This window comes from Syngnathus typhle, linkage group LG22 (genome assembly GCF_033458585.1).
Source record: "Syngnathus typhle isolate RoL2023-S1 ecotype Sweden linkage group LG22, RoL_Styp_1.0, whole genome shotgun sequence".
Taxonomy (NCBI): Eukaryota; Metazoa; Chordata; class Actinopteri; order Syngnathiformes; family Syngnathidae; genus Syngnathus; species Syngnathus typhle.
This window is the reverse complement of record NC_083759.1, coordinates 8225023-8245167: the sequence shown is the minus strand read 5'-3', so window position 1 is coordinate 8245167 and position 20145 is coordinate 8225023. Positions and strand designations below refer to the sequence as shown.

The 20145-nt window shown below is 45.2% G+C and overlaps 1 protein-coding gene across 1 annotated transcript; it reads right to left on the bottom strand.

The window, feature by feature from the left end:
* Positions 1 to 1739: 1739 nt before the first annotated feature.
* On the bottom strand, positions 1740 to 20145 carry tagapb (T cell activation RhoGTPase activating protein b). Its single transcript, XM_061270739.1, has 14 exons — positions 19739 to 20145; positions 16518 to 16603; positions 9879 to 10049; positions 8667 to 8831; positions 8174 to 8215; positions 7948 to 8032; positions 6864 to 6911; positions 6535 to 6598; positions 6122 to 6267; positions 5799 to 5960; positions 5571 to 5680; positions 5194 to 5380; positions 5033 to 5114; positions 1740 to 4963 (listed from the first exon to the last, which is right to left on the bottom strand). Exons 1-14 carry the CDS (start codon positions 19811 to 19813, stop codon positions 3888 to 3890), a joined length of 2499 nt encoding a protein of 832 aa, XP_061126723.1. The 5' UTR covers positions 19814 to 20145; the 3' UTR covers positions 1740 to 3887.

The window sequence follows — 20145 nt, the reverse complement described above, 5'->3', positions numbered from 1 at the left end:
ACAGTCTGATGACTTTATGACCTTTGGAGAACTCGAGGTTGAGTTCAATCTTGACAAAAAACACTACTTTAAATACCTGCAACTGAGAAGTTTTGTAAAAGGGTATCAAAGTGACCTACGAAGGATCCCATTAACACGGCTGGAAAACTTGCTGTTAAGGAATAAATTAAGAAAAGGCATAATCTCAGAATTTTACATCCTACTACAAACAAATTCAAATGAAAATTCAAGAAGTAAATTATTATCCTGGAACAATGATCTAAATACTAAAATCAGTGAGCAAGAATGGGGAAAAGTTTGCAGAAAATCACAGGAAATATCTATTAATAGCCGTCTAAGAGTAATACAATTTAAATGGTCACAGCGAGTGTACACGACACCTGTTAAATTGAATAAATACAATAAGAATATTCCAGATATCTCTGTAAAGTGTGGCTTAAAAGGAACGTTAATACATTGTATGTGGGAATGCAGTCAGATAAAACATTTTTGGTTAGAAGTAAAGGATCAAATAGAGAAAATAATATCAAAAGAGCTTACTTTGGAGCCCTCGCTGTTTATACTGGCTCTATATCCAGAGAAACACAACTTCAGTAAAACAGACTCAATTTTTATTGATTATAAGCTCGTTAATGGCCAAAAGATGTATTGCTCTGACCTGGAAAAATGTTACTGGACCGAACACCTCCCAGTGGCTAAAACAAATGCTCTCTTGTCTTCCATTGGAAAGAATAACATATATACGTAAAGCCAAACAACATTTGTTTGAAGAGATTTGGAGGCCTTTTATTGATTTCGTAAAAGACTTGGACTTTTCTGATAACCTTGTTGACTTTTGAGCCCCTGCGGGAAACACTCATTTTGCCAGTTGCAATATTACAAATAAAGAGAAGCTGTTTTGTTTTGTTCTTTTAAGTTAATTTAAACATATAATAGACAAAATGTTTGGGATACATGCTTTACTCATTTTAGATTTTGCTACTTCATAATTTCATTATTTGTATTTTTTTGTAAAGAAATACCATGTAAGACGTATTTTGTGAAATTGTTTATGAATGTTGTACGTGGAAGAAATGTGAATAAAAAAGTGTATTGGGAAAAAACATGGCTCAACGGACAAGACACGTGCAGTTTGTAAATCCTGCCATGCGGTGATCAAATATTCAGGGAGCACAAATCTCGCCGCACATTTAAAGAAACAACACGACATCAAAGTTCAGTGTTAAAATAAGCACTTTGTATACTACAATACTCTTGTAATTTCCTAAATAAAGAGTTTGCAGTACCTTGTCGATTTTGCGTATGAATTGTTATAAATCAGGATATTGTTCTATATTTTCTATTTAAAAAAAATATATAATCGTTTGTACAGCACTATATCGTGATATATCGTGAATGAATCGCAGCAGGCTTTAAGATATCGGCAAATATCGTATCGTAGTTCTTTGTATCGATATGATATCGTATCATGACAAAACCCGCAATTTACACCCCTATGTGCTATCATATAATGCTGGTAGTACACAGACACTTGAGCAGCTGAGTCATGGGGACTACCTTTCTATTTAACAGTTTTCCATCAGTGGAAAACTTTTATTTGTTTCAAATAGGGCAGGGGTGTCCAAACCTTATGCAAGGAGGGCCAGATTTAGTAAAGTGAAGGGGCCCGGGGGACAATAGTTTTTTCAGACATTTTTTAACTACAAAAATTTCATGCAAATACACAGTTATAAAACAAATTTCATTGTCACAATTGTCTTTATTTTTCAAATGACAAAATAACCAAATATAAGCCATTCAGGCAGATGTGAACAACTCTAAAAACACAAATTCTGCCTTTCATTCATATCTGAAGTGTCAGATAACATTGAACAAACTGTTTGAAATACCTTACATTTACATGAGTTTAGAATTGGCACTTTCACTTAAGCTTTGATCGTGACTTTTCCCTAATCAAGTAGCCTGTTATTTAATAAAAAACAAAAATTAGGTAAACCTGAAACTTGTGTACCTAATGGAGTGTCCGAGTGACGTCACAGATCCAACAGCCAATCAGGAGGTACACCTGAAAATGGGTGTGTACCTAATGGAGTGTCCGAGTGACGTCACAGATCCATCACCCAATCAGGATCAGTGTCCACCTTTCTTTTCTTCGGGCCACTCATTTTAATGGAAGGATTCCAGGGGAAGGTTTGTGGGTGGCATTAGCATAAAACTGTGTCTGAAAACTCAGAATTACGAGAATATTAACGTCACACCCGACATTCGAAATTCGGCGCTGATAGATGAAATTACTACGTACTACTGAGTACGCACACGCACTTGAGTGTGCACCGAGCTTTCTGACACGGCTCCTTGGTGTAAATGCGCGGACAAACAGACACACTCTCTGTTGATTTCTTTGAAGAAATACTCATTTTCCCAACGTGTTTGAAATATTCTACACTCACTTGCTATTTTGCGTTTCTTCGGTGCAGCCATTTCTGGGGACTCGCGGTAAAAGTTTTTCTTCGCTTGATTTCATTTGTGTGGCGGGCTCCATCTAGTGTTGAAACTGAGAAGTGGAACAGAGTTGAGCTCAAGCTTCTTGTGCGGGCCATATTCAATTATGTTTTCAGAATTTGCTGCGGGCCAATAAAAACTGGCGGCCCGCGGGCCGTAGTTTGGACACCCCTGAAATAGGGAGTTACAATGCAGGAATGCGTTTTTAGTGTTCAGCATAAAGTTAGCTTATTTTGCTCCATAGCTTTACTATACAGTTGGTGTAATAAACCTAAATATGAAATGCAATCTTTTAGATGTCAATGATAATCAGTTTATCTTGAATTAAAGGGATTTGCTGTTATCAAACACGGAAGGAAGCTCATTTTAGGTCATAAGGCGAAACAACAATTCAGAGAAAAACCAAATCCGTCCATGTGACCCTCTCTGGTTTTCTTCTTTTTGATCGTATGCGTCAGAACACAGCGTTCTCAATTACTTCTGTTGCATAACCTACATAGTAAAGGGAAGTTGATCTTGACACTAGTTTTTCAAACATAAAATTCTGACAAAATTCCCCTGTTTTATCTACTCTCTGCTGCTGTAATCCATGCTGCTCAGTCTTATCACCACCAATGACATTCAATGTAGTGGAATAAAAAGTCCATCACAACAAGCAAGCAACAAAACATACTTGACTCTCTACTCTATTTCTAAAAAGTTAAAAAGTTTATGGCCATTATTGTAGTGTTGTTTAGCATTGTAAAAATAACCATACATGATAATTTGTTATACAAGTACATAACAAAAAAAAAAGGGGGGGGGGGGGAGTCTTTTTGCAGTTCACTTTTGTGGATGGCTGGCAAGAAGATGGACAATGTTAACACACCATTTGTGGTGGCCACAAGACTTTAGCACATACGACACTAAATATTACAGCCAAAACAAAAAGACATTTTTTCATAGCTTCATTTTAGCTAAAAGGACTAAATATCTACAAATAAAGTTGTATTTTATAATAGTACTACTCAGGTATGGCATGTACATTTATACATATGTGGTATTCATATACCAGTAGAACATAGCTGAAATTCAAAATAAACGTCTTGCATAGTGCATGCAATTCTCCAGCTGAGTGTCACCGGAGATAGAAATAATGAAATGTTCCTTTTGAGAAACTGGAGCCTGGAAACACAGTCCCTTGGTCATGAGGTTGTCGAGTTATGTCATAGTACAAAATGAATGACCGTAGGAGAGCAATTGGGGCGCCATGTCCTGCTAAGGCCCAATTATCAGGAGGCAATCCAATTCCGGACAACAGCAGGACAAATGACCCTGGAACCACAGGTTTTGTGCCTTGGAGTAATGCGTAAGAAGTCATTTCTGTGTGTCCGTTTGATGGTTGCTCAAACGTAGGACTCTTTAGCATATGGAAATTCCTCAAACACAGATTGGCTGCATCTCTGTGACACGGCCTCGTGTCGACCAGACACTGACTCGGACATGGCCCTCTGTCGGAAGACCGGCTTGTGCTCCACACTATCTAGCGCCTCTTGCGTGTAATGGAGGTCAAAGTAGCTCTGTTGGAAGGAATAATACTCAAAAGATGGGCAGGACCTACGCTCCAGAGCAATGGCGTCATACACAGTCATGGAAACGTACTCCGGCGCAAGAGGCACGCTGTGCACCGCCTGCTCGTATGGGGGCGGCCTGCAGGGCAGCCTACTATCTACCTGCCTGAAAACCTCAATGGCTGACAGCGGTCGGCGCTTGGGCTGGGCCGGAGAGAGCGCTTCACTTTGAGAGTCCTCTTGAAGTGGTTCACAAACCTTGTCATTGTGGCGTTCCTTCTTCAGACTGTGCCTGCCAAAGCCTAAGCTCTTTGTGCGCAGCAGGACCTTACAGGCGGCTCTCAATGAGCTTGAACGCTTCATCTCATCTGAATTCAAACCGGTTAAGTCCTGTTGAAGCCTAGGAGGTGCCACCTCGCTGTGGTTTGTTCTCCTTGAGCATGGAGGCGAGCCCGCTGGGGAGCTGGTGAATACTGAGCCCTCGGATTGGTGGGAGGCAGCGCTCTCCAGGGAAGAGCTCGAGCAACCCATCCTTTGATTCCCTATGTAGCTAAACCGGTCTAAGTTGGAGCAGCTGCTCAGTTTTGACAAAGACAACCCAGGTCGCTGCCAAAAGGAACCCTCAGAGATCTGCTTTTTCAAAGACTGCTCCACAAAGTTCTCAACAGAGCAGTCATCGTGACTCCGGGAATGGCCGCAGAGGTTCACCTCGTCCACAAAGGGAAGGATGATGGGCTCGGAGCAGCGACGGGTCACGGCAGGCTTGGAATTGAAGACGACGTCGGATGAGCATGTTGAAATTGTGACGCTGAGGCTGAGGGAGGGGGACGATCCGCTTCTCCCGACCTCACGGTCTCCGTCCGGATCGGTACTGTCGTACGCCGAGTCATGGTGCTGGGAGGATACCGAGTCTGCAAGACAAATGATTCAATAGTGAGTGTGGAGCTCTGGGAATACCTGAGAACTCATTTTTCGCGTACCTTCATCGGTATCCAGGAGGTGGGGGATATTATCTCCGAGGATCTCACAATGTTCAATCAGGAACTGAGTGAGCTTTGTGACCTGCAGCATAAAAAAAAATATCTAAATATTGCAACATGTCAAGGTTTCCTGTACCGAAGAACATGACGCACATTTTTACCTTTTTCATCGTCTCCTTCTGATCATCTAGCGGGATGACCTCTATCTGCAGCAAGGTCGGCGCGATGCACACCGCCAGGTTGTAGGCGTCCATCTTGTTGTGCTCAGCGTTGTCAAGGATGTGATGGAGGACGCAGACGAGGTGCTGCAGAAGGAGTTTGTTGGGCCCGGGGAGTTTGTCTCCCACACTGATAAGAGGAAGGAGGGTGAGGTGTGGGGGGCGACAGTAAAAATTGGCGCTTTTTTTTTTTTTAACTCATAAAAGAGAAGTGGTTTTGAGTTTAGGGCTAACCAATGCTAACAAATTAAATGTCATTTCTTGAATACGTCATTATCCACAGAGAGTAATGATGATGTCACTGAGACTCATTGGCCCACCTTCTGAGCTCGTGTTTTCTCTGCTGGCTATCTTCCATCTCCAGAGCAGTCATCCAATCTTTGTAAAGATTACACACCAGCAGGCTCCTGGGAAGTTCTTTTAAAAAACTCTAATTAAAATAATAATAGGCAAAATTTAGACTTAAGTGCTGCACATTGTACCTGCAGAAAAGAAAGCACAATCATGTCCATATTGAGTAAGTTAATGTAACCAGAAGAGGGTCATACTTTGAGCAGCCCGACCAGCAGAGCAACAGGTTGTGCCTTCATGTCCACTTCCAGGCCGTTGTTGAGCCTTTCTCTGAGCTCCCTCATGTTCTTGTTGTTGCACGGCTTCCGAAACACTCCCTCTGTGGACGGCCCCCTTTTCCTCAGCAACACCAGTATCTCCTGGTCAGAGGAATCAAGCTTATTACCATGTAAACATTGTTGTGTGATTGGGAATGGAATTTTAAAAGCTAAAGTGTACAATAATTGTCCTTAGATGATTTCTTGTGATAATTAAGCGACAACATCTTAATTACACGAAAGGGATCAAATGAATGACTTACTGTGATGGGTTTAGGGAGAGAGTTGTCATCTGGGCACACTTTGCAGAGGGGCCGTCCAAAAAGCTGAGTCTTGGTGTCCGCTTGAGCTGCTCTGCTGATGAAACTGGAGCCCTTCCTCAGCTTCCTCACTAAGTTCCATTTCGTTTCTGCCGGGATCAATAACGTTCCATCCATCAGCTCGAGAAAGGTACGCATTTTACTGAAACTCAACTCATTCTAAACGTGTCGTGTGCAAGGAGTTCCAAAGTGACAGAGAGTCTTTACACTTGTCTATTTCCTCCCTCTGTGCATGTGGTTTTCAACTTTGCTTTTGTGCCACGGCACATCTGGCACTTGCTGCGGGGCCCCTCCCTTTTGCACACTTGCCATTGAGGAACATTAAAAAAAAAAAAAGGAAGTTGATCTCAACTCACCAAGAGTCTGCATCAGCTTGTCCTCTTGGTTATTCAACAATTGGGACGAACTATTTACATCTCCCTGGCAACAAAATAAAACCCGTTATTGAGGATGGAAGAGGAACATGTGAATGCAGATAGCGTGGCAGAAGGAAGGGTTATTCCTTACCAACCTACCACAGTGCCGATGAGAACTCATCGACTCAAAATATGAGTATATATAATACATTTTAAGTTCCACATAGTTTGAAAAAAAATGTTTTAAGATTTGTTTTATATCTTTAATGTATGTAATTAATTCAGGTTCCTAAAATGGTTAAAAATGTTACATTTATTTTGCAACTTACATCAAAGTTTTCAAACTGCTCCATGCCACCTCCAATGAGAGTTTTAGTCTAAATGATAGACCAGGGGTCACCAAACTACGGCCCGCGGGCCGGATACGGCCCACGGGACCGTTTAATCCGGCCCGCCAACCCTGAACAAATTGTATTATTAAACTTTTTTTTTGGTCATTTTGCCTGCAATGACTGCGTTTCCCCAGTAGATGGGGAAGCGCTCGCCTGCGCATTTACTACCGGAAGCCGTGCCAGAAAGCTCGGTGCACACTCACAAGTGCGTGTACGGACATGGCGCACTCGCGCTCTATTTGTATCAGTCCCGAATTTAGAGTGTGGGCTGTGACGACAGCATTCTTGTAATTCGCGCGCTGAGCTTTCAGATGCAGTTTCAGCCACATTAACGTCAACATCTACCCGTCACAGATCGAGGTAAACGGACCAACACCTCGGATCTCGCCTAAGAATAGCCACAACAAATTTTACTCCAGACTATGACGCACTATCAAACTTTAACAAAAAAGACAGCGGTGTCTACAAGCCTACTGGAACCTACAAAAGGATTATAAGGAAGGAACACAAGAACTTTAAGAGACTGCTCATATGTGTCAGAGAGGTTCTGCTCTGACAACTGAGCTGAACTTTTATCTGTTAAGATTGTGCATGGCAAAACAGAAAGTTAATGTTCCATAGTTTTTTTTCTATGAAGAACCCAGAGATAGTTATTTAGTTATTTTTTTAGTTGTTTTTTCTGTGGAGAACTCAGAGAGGGTTATTTAGTTATTATTTATTTCATTAATAGTGTTATTATTTGTTTCCTGACTTTTTTTCTGTAAAGAGCCTGGAAAGGGTTATTAAATAATCGTTATTTGGTTATGTGTGGCTTTCTGGAAAACAATAAATATTTTACGCTCCCCTACGATCGTCACACTTTTTCTGTTACAAACTGACACCGGCCCCCCATCAGAGAAGGGAAAGGTTATGTGGCCCTCAAAGGAAAAAGTTTGGGGACCCCTGTGATAGACAGAGAAATAATCGGTCAGAATTTTTAAGCTAACCCTTTCCATTCTGTACCAACTGCAGCAGTACTTACTGGAGTGATGCCACCTAACACCTTCATGAGGATGTCCGGACATGAGGAGGCACAACCAGCCCTGGCTCTTGCCGCTTGGATTTTACTGCAAAATTTCACTTTTTATTTAACACATTAAATACATTTCAGGACCACTTGAGCAACCTAACCTAAGTTGATTCACAATCCTGCTGGAGTCCATGTAATCTTTTATGTAAGCACCCAGAACAAAACAGCATCAACCAACCTGTGGAGGGTATCACACCAGACTGCCTTCACATCAGGAGAACTGCAAGGCAAATCACAACATGAATCAACAGCATGAGAATCAAATGAGCAATGAGATCACGCGAGCTGTCACGGAGTTCTTTTGATTAAGTGGAAAGTGTAACTCAAGTCAGTCATGGGAACAGGAAGCTGCATCACGGCGACCCCCAACCAAACAACTTCCACTTCCCCACCTTCCTTGCAGCTTATCTGTGGAAAGTGAAAGGTGCCCACACTTTTCGAACTGCTGGGGCCTGAACCCACGTTAGCTACATAATTGACGTAGTGGAGTATATCATGCAATGTTGACCTTTTGTTCTTTGTATACAAAAGGTGAGGTCTAACCATTCCTATTTTGCAACATTTTGTCTTGTGATCATCGAGTAAACTTTCTCTTTGCTATTTCCCTATTTTTATGAGGGCCGCAGATCAGGTGAGTGCTTACTATTAGCCGTTGCTGAGTGTCAACTCACCAAAAAGACACTAGACAAAAAGTAAGGCCCCAGGCTAAGGCAAGGGTCACGCCGAGATCCGCATCCTCCTCTGTCCCCTCATCATCCTCTGCCTCATCTTGGAAATTGTGAAGCCAGATGTCCTCCAGTATCACTCGATGCTTGAGGCGGTAGCTGGACATCGACCTGCAAACGAGCAGAAGAGAACATTTGCTGCAATTTTCCAAAATCAATAAGCTCTGAATATCCACAAGGGCGTTTCACAATACAAGTTGTCAACAACAGAAACATCTCAACATGTCAATTTACAGTAATTACTGTGCGCCATGATATCCGTCCCTACTGGAACAGTGGGCAGACTGCGGGAGAGAATTGTATGCAACTTGCCTCTATTTGTGTATTTACTCACAATTATTATTTTTTAAACCTGGAAAGCAACCCTTTTGATATTATAATAGAATCAAGAACACTAAAAAGGCATTCTGTTATTTAGTCAGAAAACAAAGTTTCACCTATGTAAGGGGTTTCTGTTGAGTTGAGTCACGGTGACTAAATAAAGGCGGTTGGTCTATGTGGAGATTCCCTAGCAGTCTGCATATAAAGTCTAAAAACACCCAATTTGCCTTTACTTCCCCTTTTACACACCTATTCTGATACTCCTTTAAACATAAGATGACAGTAAAAAGTTATATATAGTATTTTTTTTTCATTGGAAAATCTTTGTGTGGTAGAAATGTTTAACACATGTAGGTACCCTGACGGAGTGTTGGAATTTGACAAACCTGTTATATGTTATTCTATTTATTATAGAGTAGATGGAAATCATATTGCCAATAATTAAGCTGAAACAATTTAGAACATTATTCGTATGAGACAATTTTGAGGAAGTCTGTAGTACCATTCTAAAGTATCCTGGAAAATTCTATATGTATAATATATTTGTAGTCAACTATAAACTTAGAAATTGGGATGATATACTGAAAAAGAGTATGAATCATTTTGGAAAATATGTGGTGGTGGGAGTGGTTTGGATTGGTGGTTTAGGAGTCCAATTATGTAAGAGTCTGTGTCGATTCCAAGCTAAAATTGCTCTTTCGCGGGTTGATTTTTGGAGTATGTGAGTGATGGGTAATGAAGTAAACCGATGTTGTGGGTACAATTGTGTTTCCTTTGACCCTGCATGTGTAACTACAGCAGGAATTTCATATAATTTGTTCATACGTGATATCTCACTTGATTTTAGCGAAGAATATGACATCATTAAAAAGGAAGAGGTGTCGCTCCCTTGTTTTCGTGCCCTCTGTCACATGAACACACTCGTTCAGCAGCAGTTCTCCATTCTCACTGGTGAGGCCATGGACAAACGGACTGTGCTCCAGTGACACCCGACAAGAAGTCTCCTCCCTGCCAGAGATAAACACACGCACACACACACACACACACACACACACGCGCGCACACACGCGTGCGCGCACACACACACCTTCCTTATTCCTTATTATGGAGGTTATGAAAAAAATGTCTTTGATAGACTATATTAATACATATGGCTGTGTGAATATTGCACAATGATTTCAGCAACAAAAGCATTCTGCCTTCACTTTTAATTTTAAAAGGACTACCGTGTTTTCCATGCATAATGCGCAAAATTTAACTAATTTATTGTCCTAAAATCTGGGGTGCGCATTATGCATGGGTACAACAATATTTGAGGAAAATCTCCCTCGAAATAAAACTTGAAATCACACCTTTCTTCTTGTTTGTTGTCAATCCCGCATCGCATTCAGCCATCCTGCCCAACACACTTAGTCAGTAAAATTCATAATTGACAACACATCGTTTGATGCGATGGTGCAATCCTTGATGGTGTGTTATTGTCAAAATATTGTTTGTTTTTTAATCTCCATCGCAAACCGGATATCATACGGAGGCCGCCATTAGAGATGCGCAGAACGGATGCGCAAGACACGTAATGTTTTATTTCATAACATTTTGCCTTGTTCCTTTCTTCTCTGCTGTTCACTTCAAACACGCTCCATACGAACACAATGCTCTCGTATCAGACGCTTGCTCGATCACCTGCTCGTTTGCTGTCACAATGTACCCTACACAAATCCAAAACATTTCTTCGCTATCGATTTTGCTAGCGCATGCGCAGTGATACTGACCGGCAGAATAACATCCGGTTGTTCCCGAAGATAATCTTTTTTCTGAAATAATTTTACGTTTATGGACTTAAGTAAGAGTCAAAATTTGGGTCCGTATTATACATGGGTACAGGCTTTTTTCCAGCATCGACATGCCATTTTTAGGGTGCGTATTATGCACGGGGGCGGATTATGCATGGGAAAACACGGTAATTGTTTTTTGCCAAATAATAATTAACTTCGAATTTCATGGCTTCGACACTTCCAGTAGAAGTTGGGAAAGGTGGCAAGAAAGCTGAGAAAAGCTCATCAAACACCTATTTGGAACATCCCACATGTGATCAGGCTAATTGGGTACCATGATTGGGTATAAAAGCAGCCTCCCCAAACATGCTCAGTCATTCACAAGCGGAGGATGGGGCGAGGTTCACGACTTAGTCCACAACTGCGTGAGAAAATAGTTGAACAGTTTAAGAGCAACATTTCTCAAAGCAAAATTGCAAGTAATTTAGAGTTTTCAACATTAAAGGGAAATGTACTTTCGGCAGTTTGCAAACATATTTGATTGAGGCTGCGTTAGACTTATATTTAATCACATCAATATAAGTTTCAGTAGTAGTGTGCTCGTGTAGTCGCATGATGAGCGATAAAGAATGTGCAGGCAACTGCATGAACTTATTTTCTACATAGTATTGTGGAACAGGATGTCCAGACAGGGAGGACATCTCAAGGCCGGTGAGGAACGCGAATAACAACTCCTCATGGTGGTCCAGACCCAACCGCCCACAACTGAGACCAGACACCTGCGCTGAGCAGAAAGACACCCAAATGAGGAGGAGATGACCATCGACCAATCACCACACAATATTTTGCATGCTTGAATATTCATATTGTGTTTCTTTAAAACTGGGCAACCCGGAAGAATGTGTTGTCTTTGATGGTCACGAAGGCACACGAGTTTTTTGGTGTTAAGGACCCGAGACCCAGGCACCTGTATTAGCTTGCTTTGTCAGGATTAAACAATTGGTAAATTCGGCCTAATTGATCTACTGGTCTTCTCTTTGACAGAACGAACTCGCAAAATTGTTAGGTGTACCAGTGTGTGGATTAGGACATAACGACTCATGTGTTAAGTGTTGATCGCAATTTGGAGTCAGATCAATAACTAAAATCCGTAGCCTAACAACATCTACGGTCCATAATATCATCAAAAGGTTCAGAGAATCTGGTGAAATCACTGCACGTAAGCGCCACGGCCGGAAACCAAGACTGAATGATCGTGACCTTCGAGCCTTCAGACGGCACTGCCTTAAAAACTGACATGAGTGTGTAAAGGATATCACCAAATGGGCTCAGGAAAACTTCAGAAAACCACTGTCAGTAAATACAGTTCATCACTAAGGATGAAAGGAACATCTCTACAGACCCTTCTCACCCAGGTTGCAGTCTGTTTGAACTACTTCCCTCCGGACGGCGTTATAGAGCTCGGTACGCCAAAACCAGCAGACACAGAGACAGCTTCTTCCCCCAGGCTGTTGCTCTGATGAACTCACACCACTCATAGAGTCTCAGAGTCATTACTGTGCAATAACATCCTGCTCTTCACACCTTTTTGAATTTGTCTACACTGTTTTTGCCATTATTCACATGTCCTGAATGTTGTCAGTCACCTAAATGTTGAACAGAGGGTGTGTTTTTACCGAAGTCAAATTCCTTGTTTGGCACGCTCAAACATGGCGAATAAAAACTCTTGAATCTTGAAGTACCGTTTTTTTCCGTGTATAGTGCGCCCCCATGTATAATACCCACCCTAAAATTGGCATGCTGATGCTGGAAAAAAGCCTGTACCCATGTATAATACGCACCCAATTTTTATGAATTTTTTAAAATTTTTAAAACCTCAGTTTGTTGCAGTAAAGCTTCTATTTTATGCGCCTTATAGGCCGGTGCGCCTTATATATGGACAAAGTTTTAAAATGGGCCGTTCATTGAAGGTGCGCCTTATACCCCAGTGCGCCTAATAGGGCGGAAAATACGGTATATAGAAATATATATACAGAAATATATATATATATATGTATATATATATATATATATGTATATATATATATCGGCTGGATAGCTCAGTAGGATAGTCGCCAGACTATCAACCAGCGGGACCCGGGTTCGAGACCAGGTCGGGGCGGAGCCATACCATCATCCAGTGTGGGTCTGTGGGCAAGACCCTTGACGATATCGCCTACCTCATAAACATGATGAGAGATAAAGAATCAAATGAGATGCCGGCTCAGACGTCGCCCGGACAAACAAGGTCTGCGTCAGGCGTTGGGGAACCAGAACGCCTAGATGTAAAGTGGGCTACTGGAACAAGGCGGAAATGGGCGAGATGCGAGAACCTAACACTGTTGGAGTGCTACTACTCCAGTGAACCAAGACAGAGAGGGTACATGAAGCGAATGTGGGAGCAATGGCAAGGGCGATTTCCACACTCAACACTAACCGCTAAACAACTAGTAACTCAGTGCTCCAATATCCAGAAACGACAATTGATATCACAACTTGAGATTGACGAGGTACAACACAGATGCCAAGTCACACAGGAACCCGAATACCAGGTCAGAGAGGAGTCAACATCAACTGCCCAAGTAATTGGGTACACAGCTCCAAGAGAATATGCAAGCCTGAACAAGTCAGCAACTGACCTGAAAAATAAGATCATGTCTCGAATGAACAGCGGCCAACCCCGACGCCAACTACAAAGGCTAAGAGAAGCACCACCAGAAGATCTGGTTGAAAATCTGAATGCAGCACTGAGAGCAATCCCTACAACCACCATCACTGAAACCAATGAGTTGATATACACTTCAGCAACAGTGATCCTGGAGATGCTTGGTTACAAGAACAATATCAAGCATGGGATACAAAACCCACCATGGAAAACAAGGTTGGAGGCTAAGATCAAGACAGTGCGGAGAGACGTGAGCCAACTATCGGAGATCCAGAAAGGTGCAATGAAGAAACCAGCACCCAAGAAGTACAGCCAGATGAACGTACCTGAAGCACTGGAGACTGCCAAACAGAGGCTCCTAGCCCTGTCCAGCCGCCTAAAGAGATACACAAGAGAAAGTGAAGCCAGGCGAATAAACAGGCTCTTCACAACCCAACCAGGAAAGGTGTACTCTCAATGGCAGGGTAACAACAGCAGAGCAGACCCACCAAGACTGGAGACTGTGCAATACTGGAAGGGCATATGGGAGAAGAACACATCACACAACAGGGAGGCACAATGGCTAGTCTCTCTAAGAGAAGACCACAGCAACCACCCTGAGCAGAACCCAGTTACCATCACTGTGACAGACATCCAAGAGAGAGTCTCAGGTATGAAGAACTGGACAGCACCCGGGCCAGATATGATCCATGCCTACTGGATTAAGAAGCTCACTGCACTCCATGAGCGCCTAGCAGAACAAATGAACCAGCTACTAAAAGTTGGAACTCACCCCGAATGGTTAACTGAAGGACGCACAATCCTGATCCTGAAGGATCCCACGAAGGGTACAGTCCCATCCAACTATCGGCCAATAACCTGTCTCCCTACAACATGGAAGATCATGTCAGGCATCATAGCGGCTAAGATAAGTGTGCACATGGCTCAATACATGAGCACAACACAGAAAGGCATAGGCAGCAATACCAGAGGAGCCAAACACCAGCTGCTGGTTGACGGAACAGTCGCCCGAGACTGCAAGACTCGACACACCAACCTGTGCACTGCCTGGATTGATTACAAGAAAGCCTACGACTCCATGCCACACTCATGGATCACTGAATGCTTGGAACTGTACAACATCAACAGGAACCTGAGAGCCTTCATTGCAAACTCGATGGGACTGTGGAAAACAACCCTTGAGGCCAATTACAAGCCAATTGCACAAGTCTCCATCAAATGTGGCATATACCAAGGAGATGCTCTGTCCCCACTGCTGTTCTGCATAGGTCTGAACCCCCTCAGCCAAATAATCAACAAGACTGGCTACGGATACCGACTCAAAAATGGGGCCACCATCAGTCACCTCCTATACATGGATGACATAAAGTTGTATGCCAAGAGCGAGCAAGACATCGATTCACTGATCCACACAACCAGGATCTACAGCACAGACATTGGAATGTCATTCGGACTAGAGAAGTGCGGTCGCATGGTGACAAAGAGAGGGAAGGTAGTCCATACAGATGGGGTCTCACTCCCAGAAGGAACAATAACAGACATTGAGGACAGCTACAAGTACCTTGGTATCCAACAAGCAAATGGCAACCTCGATGAAGCCACAAGGAGAGGAGCCACAGCCAAATACCTACAACGAGTAAGGCAAGTCCTCAGAAGTCAGCTAAATGGCAAGAACAAGATCCGGGCAATAAACAGCTACGCCCTGCCAGTCATCAGATACCCTGCAGGAATAATAAGATGGCCAAAGGAAGAGACTCAGACCACAGATGTCAAGACACGGAAGCTCCTAACCATGCACGGAGGGTTCCACCCTAAGTCCAGCACCCTGAGACTGTACACTAGCCCCAAAGAAGGAGGCCGAGGACTACTGAGTGTGAGAGCCACTGTTCGGGATGAAACAGCCAAGATCCATGAGTACATCAAGGAAAAGGCCCGAACGGATGTCGTGCTCAGTGAATGTCTCAGACAATGGCAAACAGAGGAGGAGTGGCTAGAGACACCATCATGGGAGGACAAACCCCTACATGGGATGTACCATCGACAGATAAGTGAAGTGGCTGACATCAAGAAATCCTACCAATGGCTGGAAAAAGCTGGACTGAAGGACAGCACAGAGGCACTCATCATGGCTGCACAGGAACAGGCTCTGAACACCAGAGCAATAGAGGTCAAGATCTACCACACCAGACAAGACCCAAGGTGCAGGCTGTGCAAAGAGGCCCCTGAGACAGTCCAGCACATAACAGCAGGGTGTAAGATGCTAGCAGGGAAAGCATACATGGAACGTCATAACCAAGTGGCTGGCATAGTGTACAGGAACATCTGTGCAGAGTATGGACTGGAAGCCCCAAGTTCAAAGTGGGAAGCACCCCCTAAGGTGACAGAGAATGGGCGAGCCAAGATCCTGTGGGACTTCCAGATCCAGACTGACAAGAAGGTGATGGCGAACCAACCGGACATTGTGGTGGTGGATAAACAACAGAAGAAGGCCGTGGTAGTGGATGTAGCAATACCAAGCGATGGCAACATCAGGAAAAAAGAACTTGAGAAGCTAGAGAAATACCAGGGCCTCAAAGAAGAGCTTGAGAAGGCCTGGAAAGTGAAGGCCTCGGTGGTGCCCGTGGTCATTGGGGCACTTGGGGCAGTGACCCCCAAACTGGAGGAGTGGCTACAGCAGATTCCAGGAACAACATCAGACATCTCAGTCCAGAAGAGTGCAGTGCTAGGAACAGCCAAAATACTGCGCAGAACCCTCAAGCTCCCAGGCCTCTGGTAGAGGACCCGAGCTTGGAGTGGGAGACCACCCGCGGAGGGTGAGAGGGGAATTTTTTTTTTATTTTTATACATATATATATATATATGTATATATATATATATACATATATATATACATATATATATATATATATATATATATATATATATATATATATATATATATATGTGATATGATCATGATGATGTGTAGTTTTGGCTCTTTGATGTTGATCTACTGACCTGATTGGAGACCACGGCATGCCCAAAGCCTTCCCCAAAACCACTGACGGAGCAGAGCGACACCGCTGAGCCATATTGCGGAAATGCTGTAAGAAAACAAAAACAGTAATACTGAAGTCACGAAAGCTAATTACTGAATACCGTAATTTTCGGACTATAAGTCGCACCGGAGTATAAATCGCACGAGCCATAAAATGCCCCAAAAAGTGAAAATAAAATATACAAGTCGCATTTTGGAGGGCAATTTATTCGACAAAATCCAACACCAAGAACGTGTCACAACCGTGCCAGAGCACGGGCTGCCTGCACTTCCCTCGGCCACACCCCTTTCGTTACCGTAATGTCTGTCACCTGGTTCCTCTTGTTACCCTGTGTATTTAAGCCCTGCCCGTGTATTTCTCCCTGTCGGTGTCTACTGCTGTGATCCGTCCCTGTCCGCGCCCAGTGTTCCTGTCGTTTGGTTTTCCTCGGTCTGTCTGGAGGCTCACGGTCAGAATTTTATCCTTGTCCAAGTGTCCATGTATCCAAGTTTCCAAGGAGACTTCTGTCTGTTGTCTGGCCGTGAGTCTCTATCCCGTTTGTGTCTTCGTTTCCCCCACCTGACTCCCTTCCAACTCCCTTTCCCTTCAATAAATCCTAGTTCAAGCTGCATTTGGTCGCCCTGGCTCACCTCATTCCTGACAGAAGACACCGACCAACACAGCGACCAGCGCTTGGACCCCCCTCCACCACCAGCTTCCGTTGCCAAAGCCGAAGCCATGCCAAGCCAAAGCCAAGCCAAGCCAAGCCACAGCCAAGCCACAGCCGGGCCACAGCCAAGCCACAGCCAAGCCCAAGCCACAGCCCAAGCCACAGCCCAAGCCACAGCCCAAGCCACAGCCCAAGCCACAGCCCAAGCCACAGCCCAAGCCACAGCCCAAGCCACAGCCCAAGCCACAGCCCAAGCCACAGCCCAAGCCACAGCCGAGCCAAGCCGCAACCAAAGCCGAGCCAAGCCGCAACCAAAGCCGAGCCAAGCCGCAACCAAAACCGAGCCAAGCCGCAACCAAAGCCAAGCCAAGCCGAGCCGAGCCGAGCCGAGCCAAGCCAAGCCAAAGCCGAGCCGAGCCAAGCCAAAGCCAAAGCCGAGCCGAGCCGAGCCAAGCCAGAGCCGAGCCGAGCCGAGCCGAGCCGAGCCAAGCCAAGCCCCATCTGCGACGCCATCGGACCCGTGGCCGCCATCGGTTCCCCAAGTCGCCGCCCGAGTGCGGTTCATGTCCCCCAGGTCGCCGCCCGAGTGCGGTTCATGTCCCCCAAGTCGCCGCCCGAGTGCGGTTCATGTTCCCCAAAGTTGCTGCCGATTGCGCGTCAGGCCCCCAGTGTGTGCCGCGAGTGTGGCCCTGGGCCCCTGACCTCCGCTGAGTGCAGTTCTGTTCCCCAAGTTCCTGCCGATTGCGCGTCAGGCCCCCAGTGTGTGCCGCGAGTGTGGCCCTGGGCCCCTGACCTCCGCTGAGTGCAGTTCTGTTCCCCAAGTTCCTGCCGATTGCGCGTCAGGCCCCCAGTGTGTGCCGCGAGTGTGGCCCTGGGCCCCTGACCTCCGCTGAGTGCAGTTCTGTCCCCCAAGTCGCCCCCGAGTGCGGCTCTCTGCCCCTAGTTGCCGCCGCCCGAGTGCGGCTCTCTGCCCCTAGGCGCCGCCCCCCGAGTGCGGCTCTCTGCCCCTAGTCGCCGCCCCCCGAGTGCGGCTCTCTGCCCCTAGTCGCCGCCCGAGTGCGGCTCTCTGCCCACCCGCCCCCCCGCGTGCCGTCGTGAGGGATTGGATTTTGGGACGTCGGGAGCCGTCCCTTGTGGGGGGGGTACTGTCACAACCGTGCCAGAGCACGGGCTGCCTGCACTTCCCTCGGCCACACCCCTTTCGTTACCGTAATGTCTGTCACCTGGTTCCTCTTGTTACCCTGTGTATTTAAGCCCTGCCCGTGTATTTCTCCCTGTCGGTGTCTACTGCTGTGATCCGTCCCTGTCCGCGCCCAGTGTTCCTGTCGTTTGGTTTTCCTCGGTCTGTCTGGAGGCTCACAGTCAGAATTTTATCCTTGTCCAAGTATCCAAGTTTCCAAGGAGACTTCTGTCTGTTGTCTGGCCGTGAGTCTCTATCCCGTTTGTGTCTTCGTTTCCCCCACCTGACTCCCTTCCAACTCCCTTTCCCTTCAATAAATCCTAGTCCAAGCTGCATTTGGTCGCCCTGGCTCAACTCATTCCTGACAGAACGGTCATGAACGAGCAACAACAGGCTAAACGATAGGTATGCTAACATGACATAAACACAAACTAAGAGCTGAGAACGACCCTGACGTAAAATTCAGAGTTATTCAAAAAACTATTACATAAATAACACGTTAATAAAACCATCTGCGTCACTCCAATTCATTAAATCCATCAATCGTCCTTTGTCAACAATGCGTGCGCGCCGCTGACGGCTCTTGCACTTCAAAATATTCCGGGGGCCGGCGCTCGGCCGGGTGGCTGTCCAGGGACGGTGGGTGGGGCTCGGACAATGCTTTTACGCACGCCCGGTCCTACTCTACCGAGCTGTCTTTCACCTCCGTGGATGGAAGTCGAGGGCCGGCGCTCAGCCGGGTGGCTGTCCGAGGACGGGGGATGGGGCTCGGTCATGGCTTTTACGCACGCCCGGTCCTATTCTATGGAGCTCTCTTCCACTTCCGTGGCTGGAAGTCTACGCCGCCACACGCCTGTAAGTTCGTTTTGTTAAATAAAGAGCCGTTTACCAAACCCACGTCTTTCCTTGAACTTTGCTAACGCTATAATATAGTTATATAGTAGATCTGTGGAATAACGACGAGGCAGCGCGACGCTGCGTCAGCAGTGCGGCGGTTGTTTACATAAAGGACAAAGATTGACTCAACGAGCTGCTGCTGACGCGACGTCGCGCTGCTGTCGTCACTTGAAATTCAAATTACAGTAATCCTTTGCTACATTGCGGTTCGTTTATTGCGGTTTCACTTTTCTTCTTTTTTTTTGAAAGTTTTTGAAAAAAAAAACACATAAGTCGCTCCCGAGTATAAGTCGCCCCCCCACCCAAACTATGAAAAAAACCGCGACTTATAGTCCGAAAATTACGGTACTCAAAATGCTCATTGATGACAAATGTTCATCTGTAATAACGAACTGATGTTAGATAGAATAATTTGATCATGAACTCTGAGCGTCGGCGTCAGAAGAGTACTCACAGGACGCAGCGAGGCCGCAGTTTCATCATAGCTTCTTCTCCTCATTGCGATGCTTCCGCTATACAAAGAGTCCATGCTGGAGCTTTCTGGCAAACTTCCTCGCTGTGTGCTTTGTGCTCTCGACACCCTGCGAGTGGAAGGGAAAAGACTTGAGGTGTTCAGTTCAATGGCGCTTTTGCAAATGAGCAATTTGAAAAACTCCCCCTGACTGGTGCTAATGAGGGTCAGGACGGTAACACTGCAGGCCCAGCTGGCACAAAAAATGAGGGCAATGGGGGGCTGGGCTTGATCTGGTCCTATGGTGTCAGTCTGATCTCACCACCACCCCATCACATCCATCCCACTTTCTCTTTATCCTGTTCTGCTCCATTGGTGCAGCTTCCTTACATAATGAGCTCGCCGTGTGG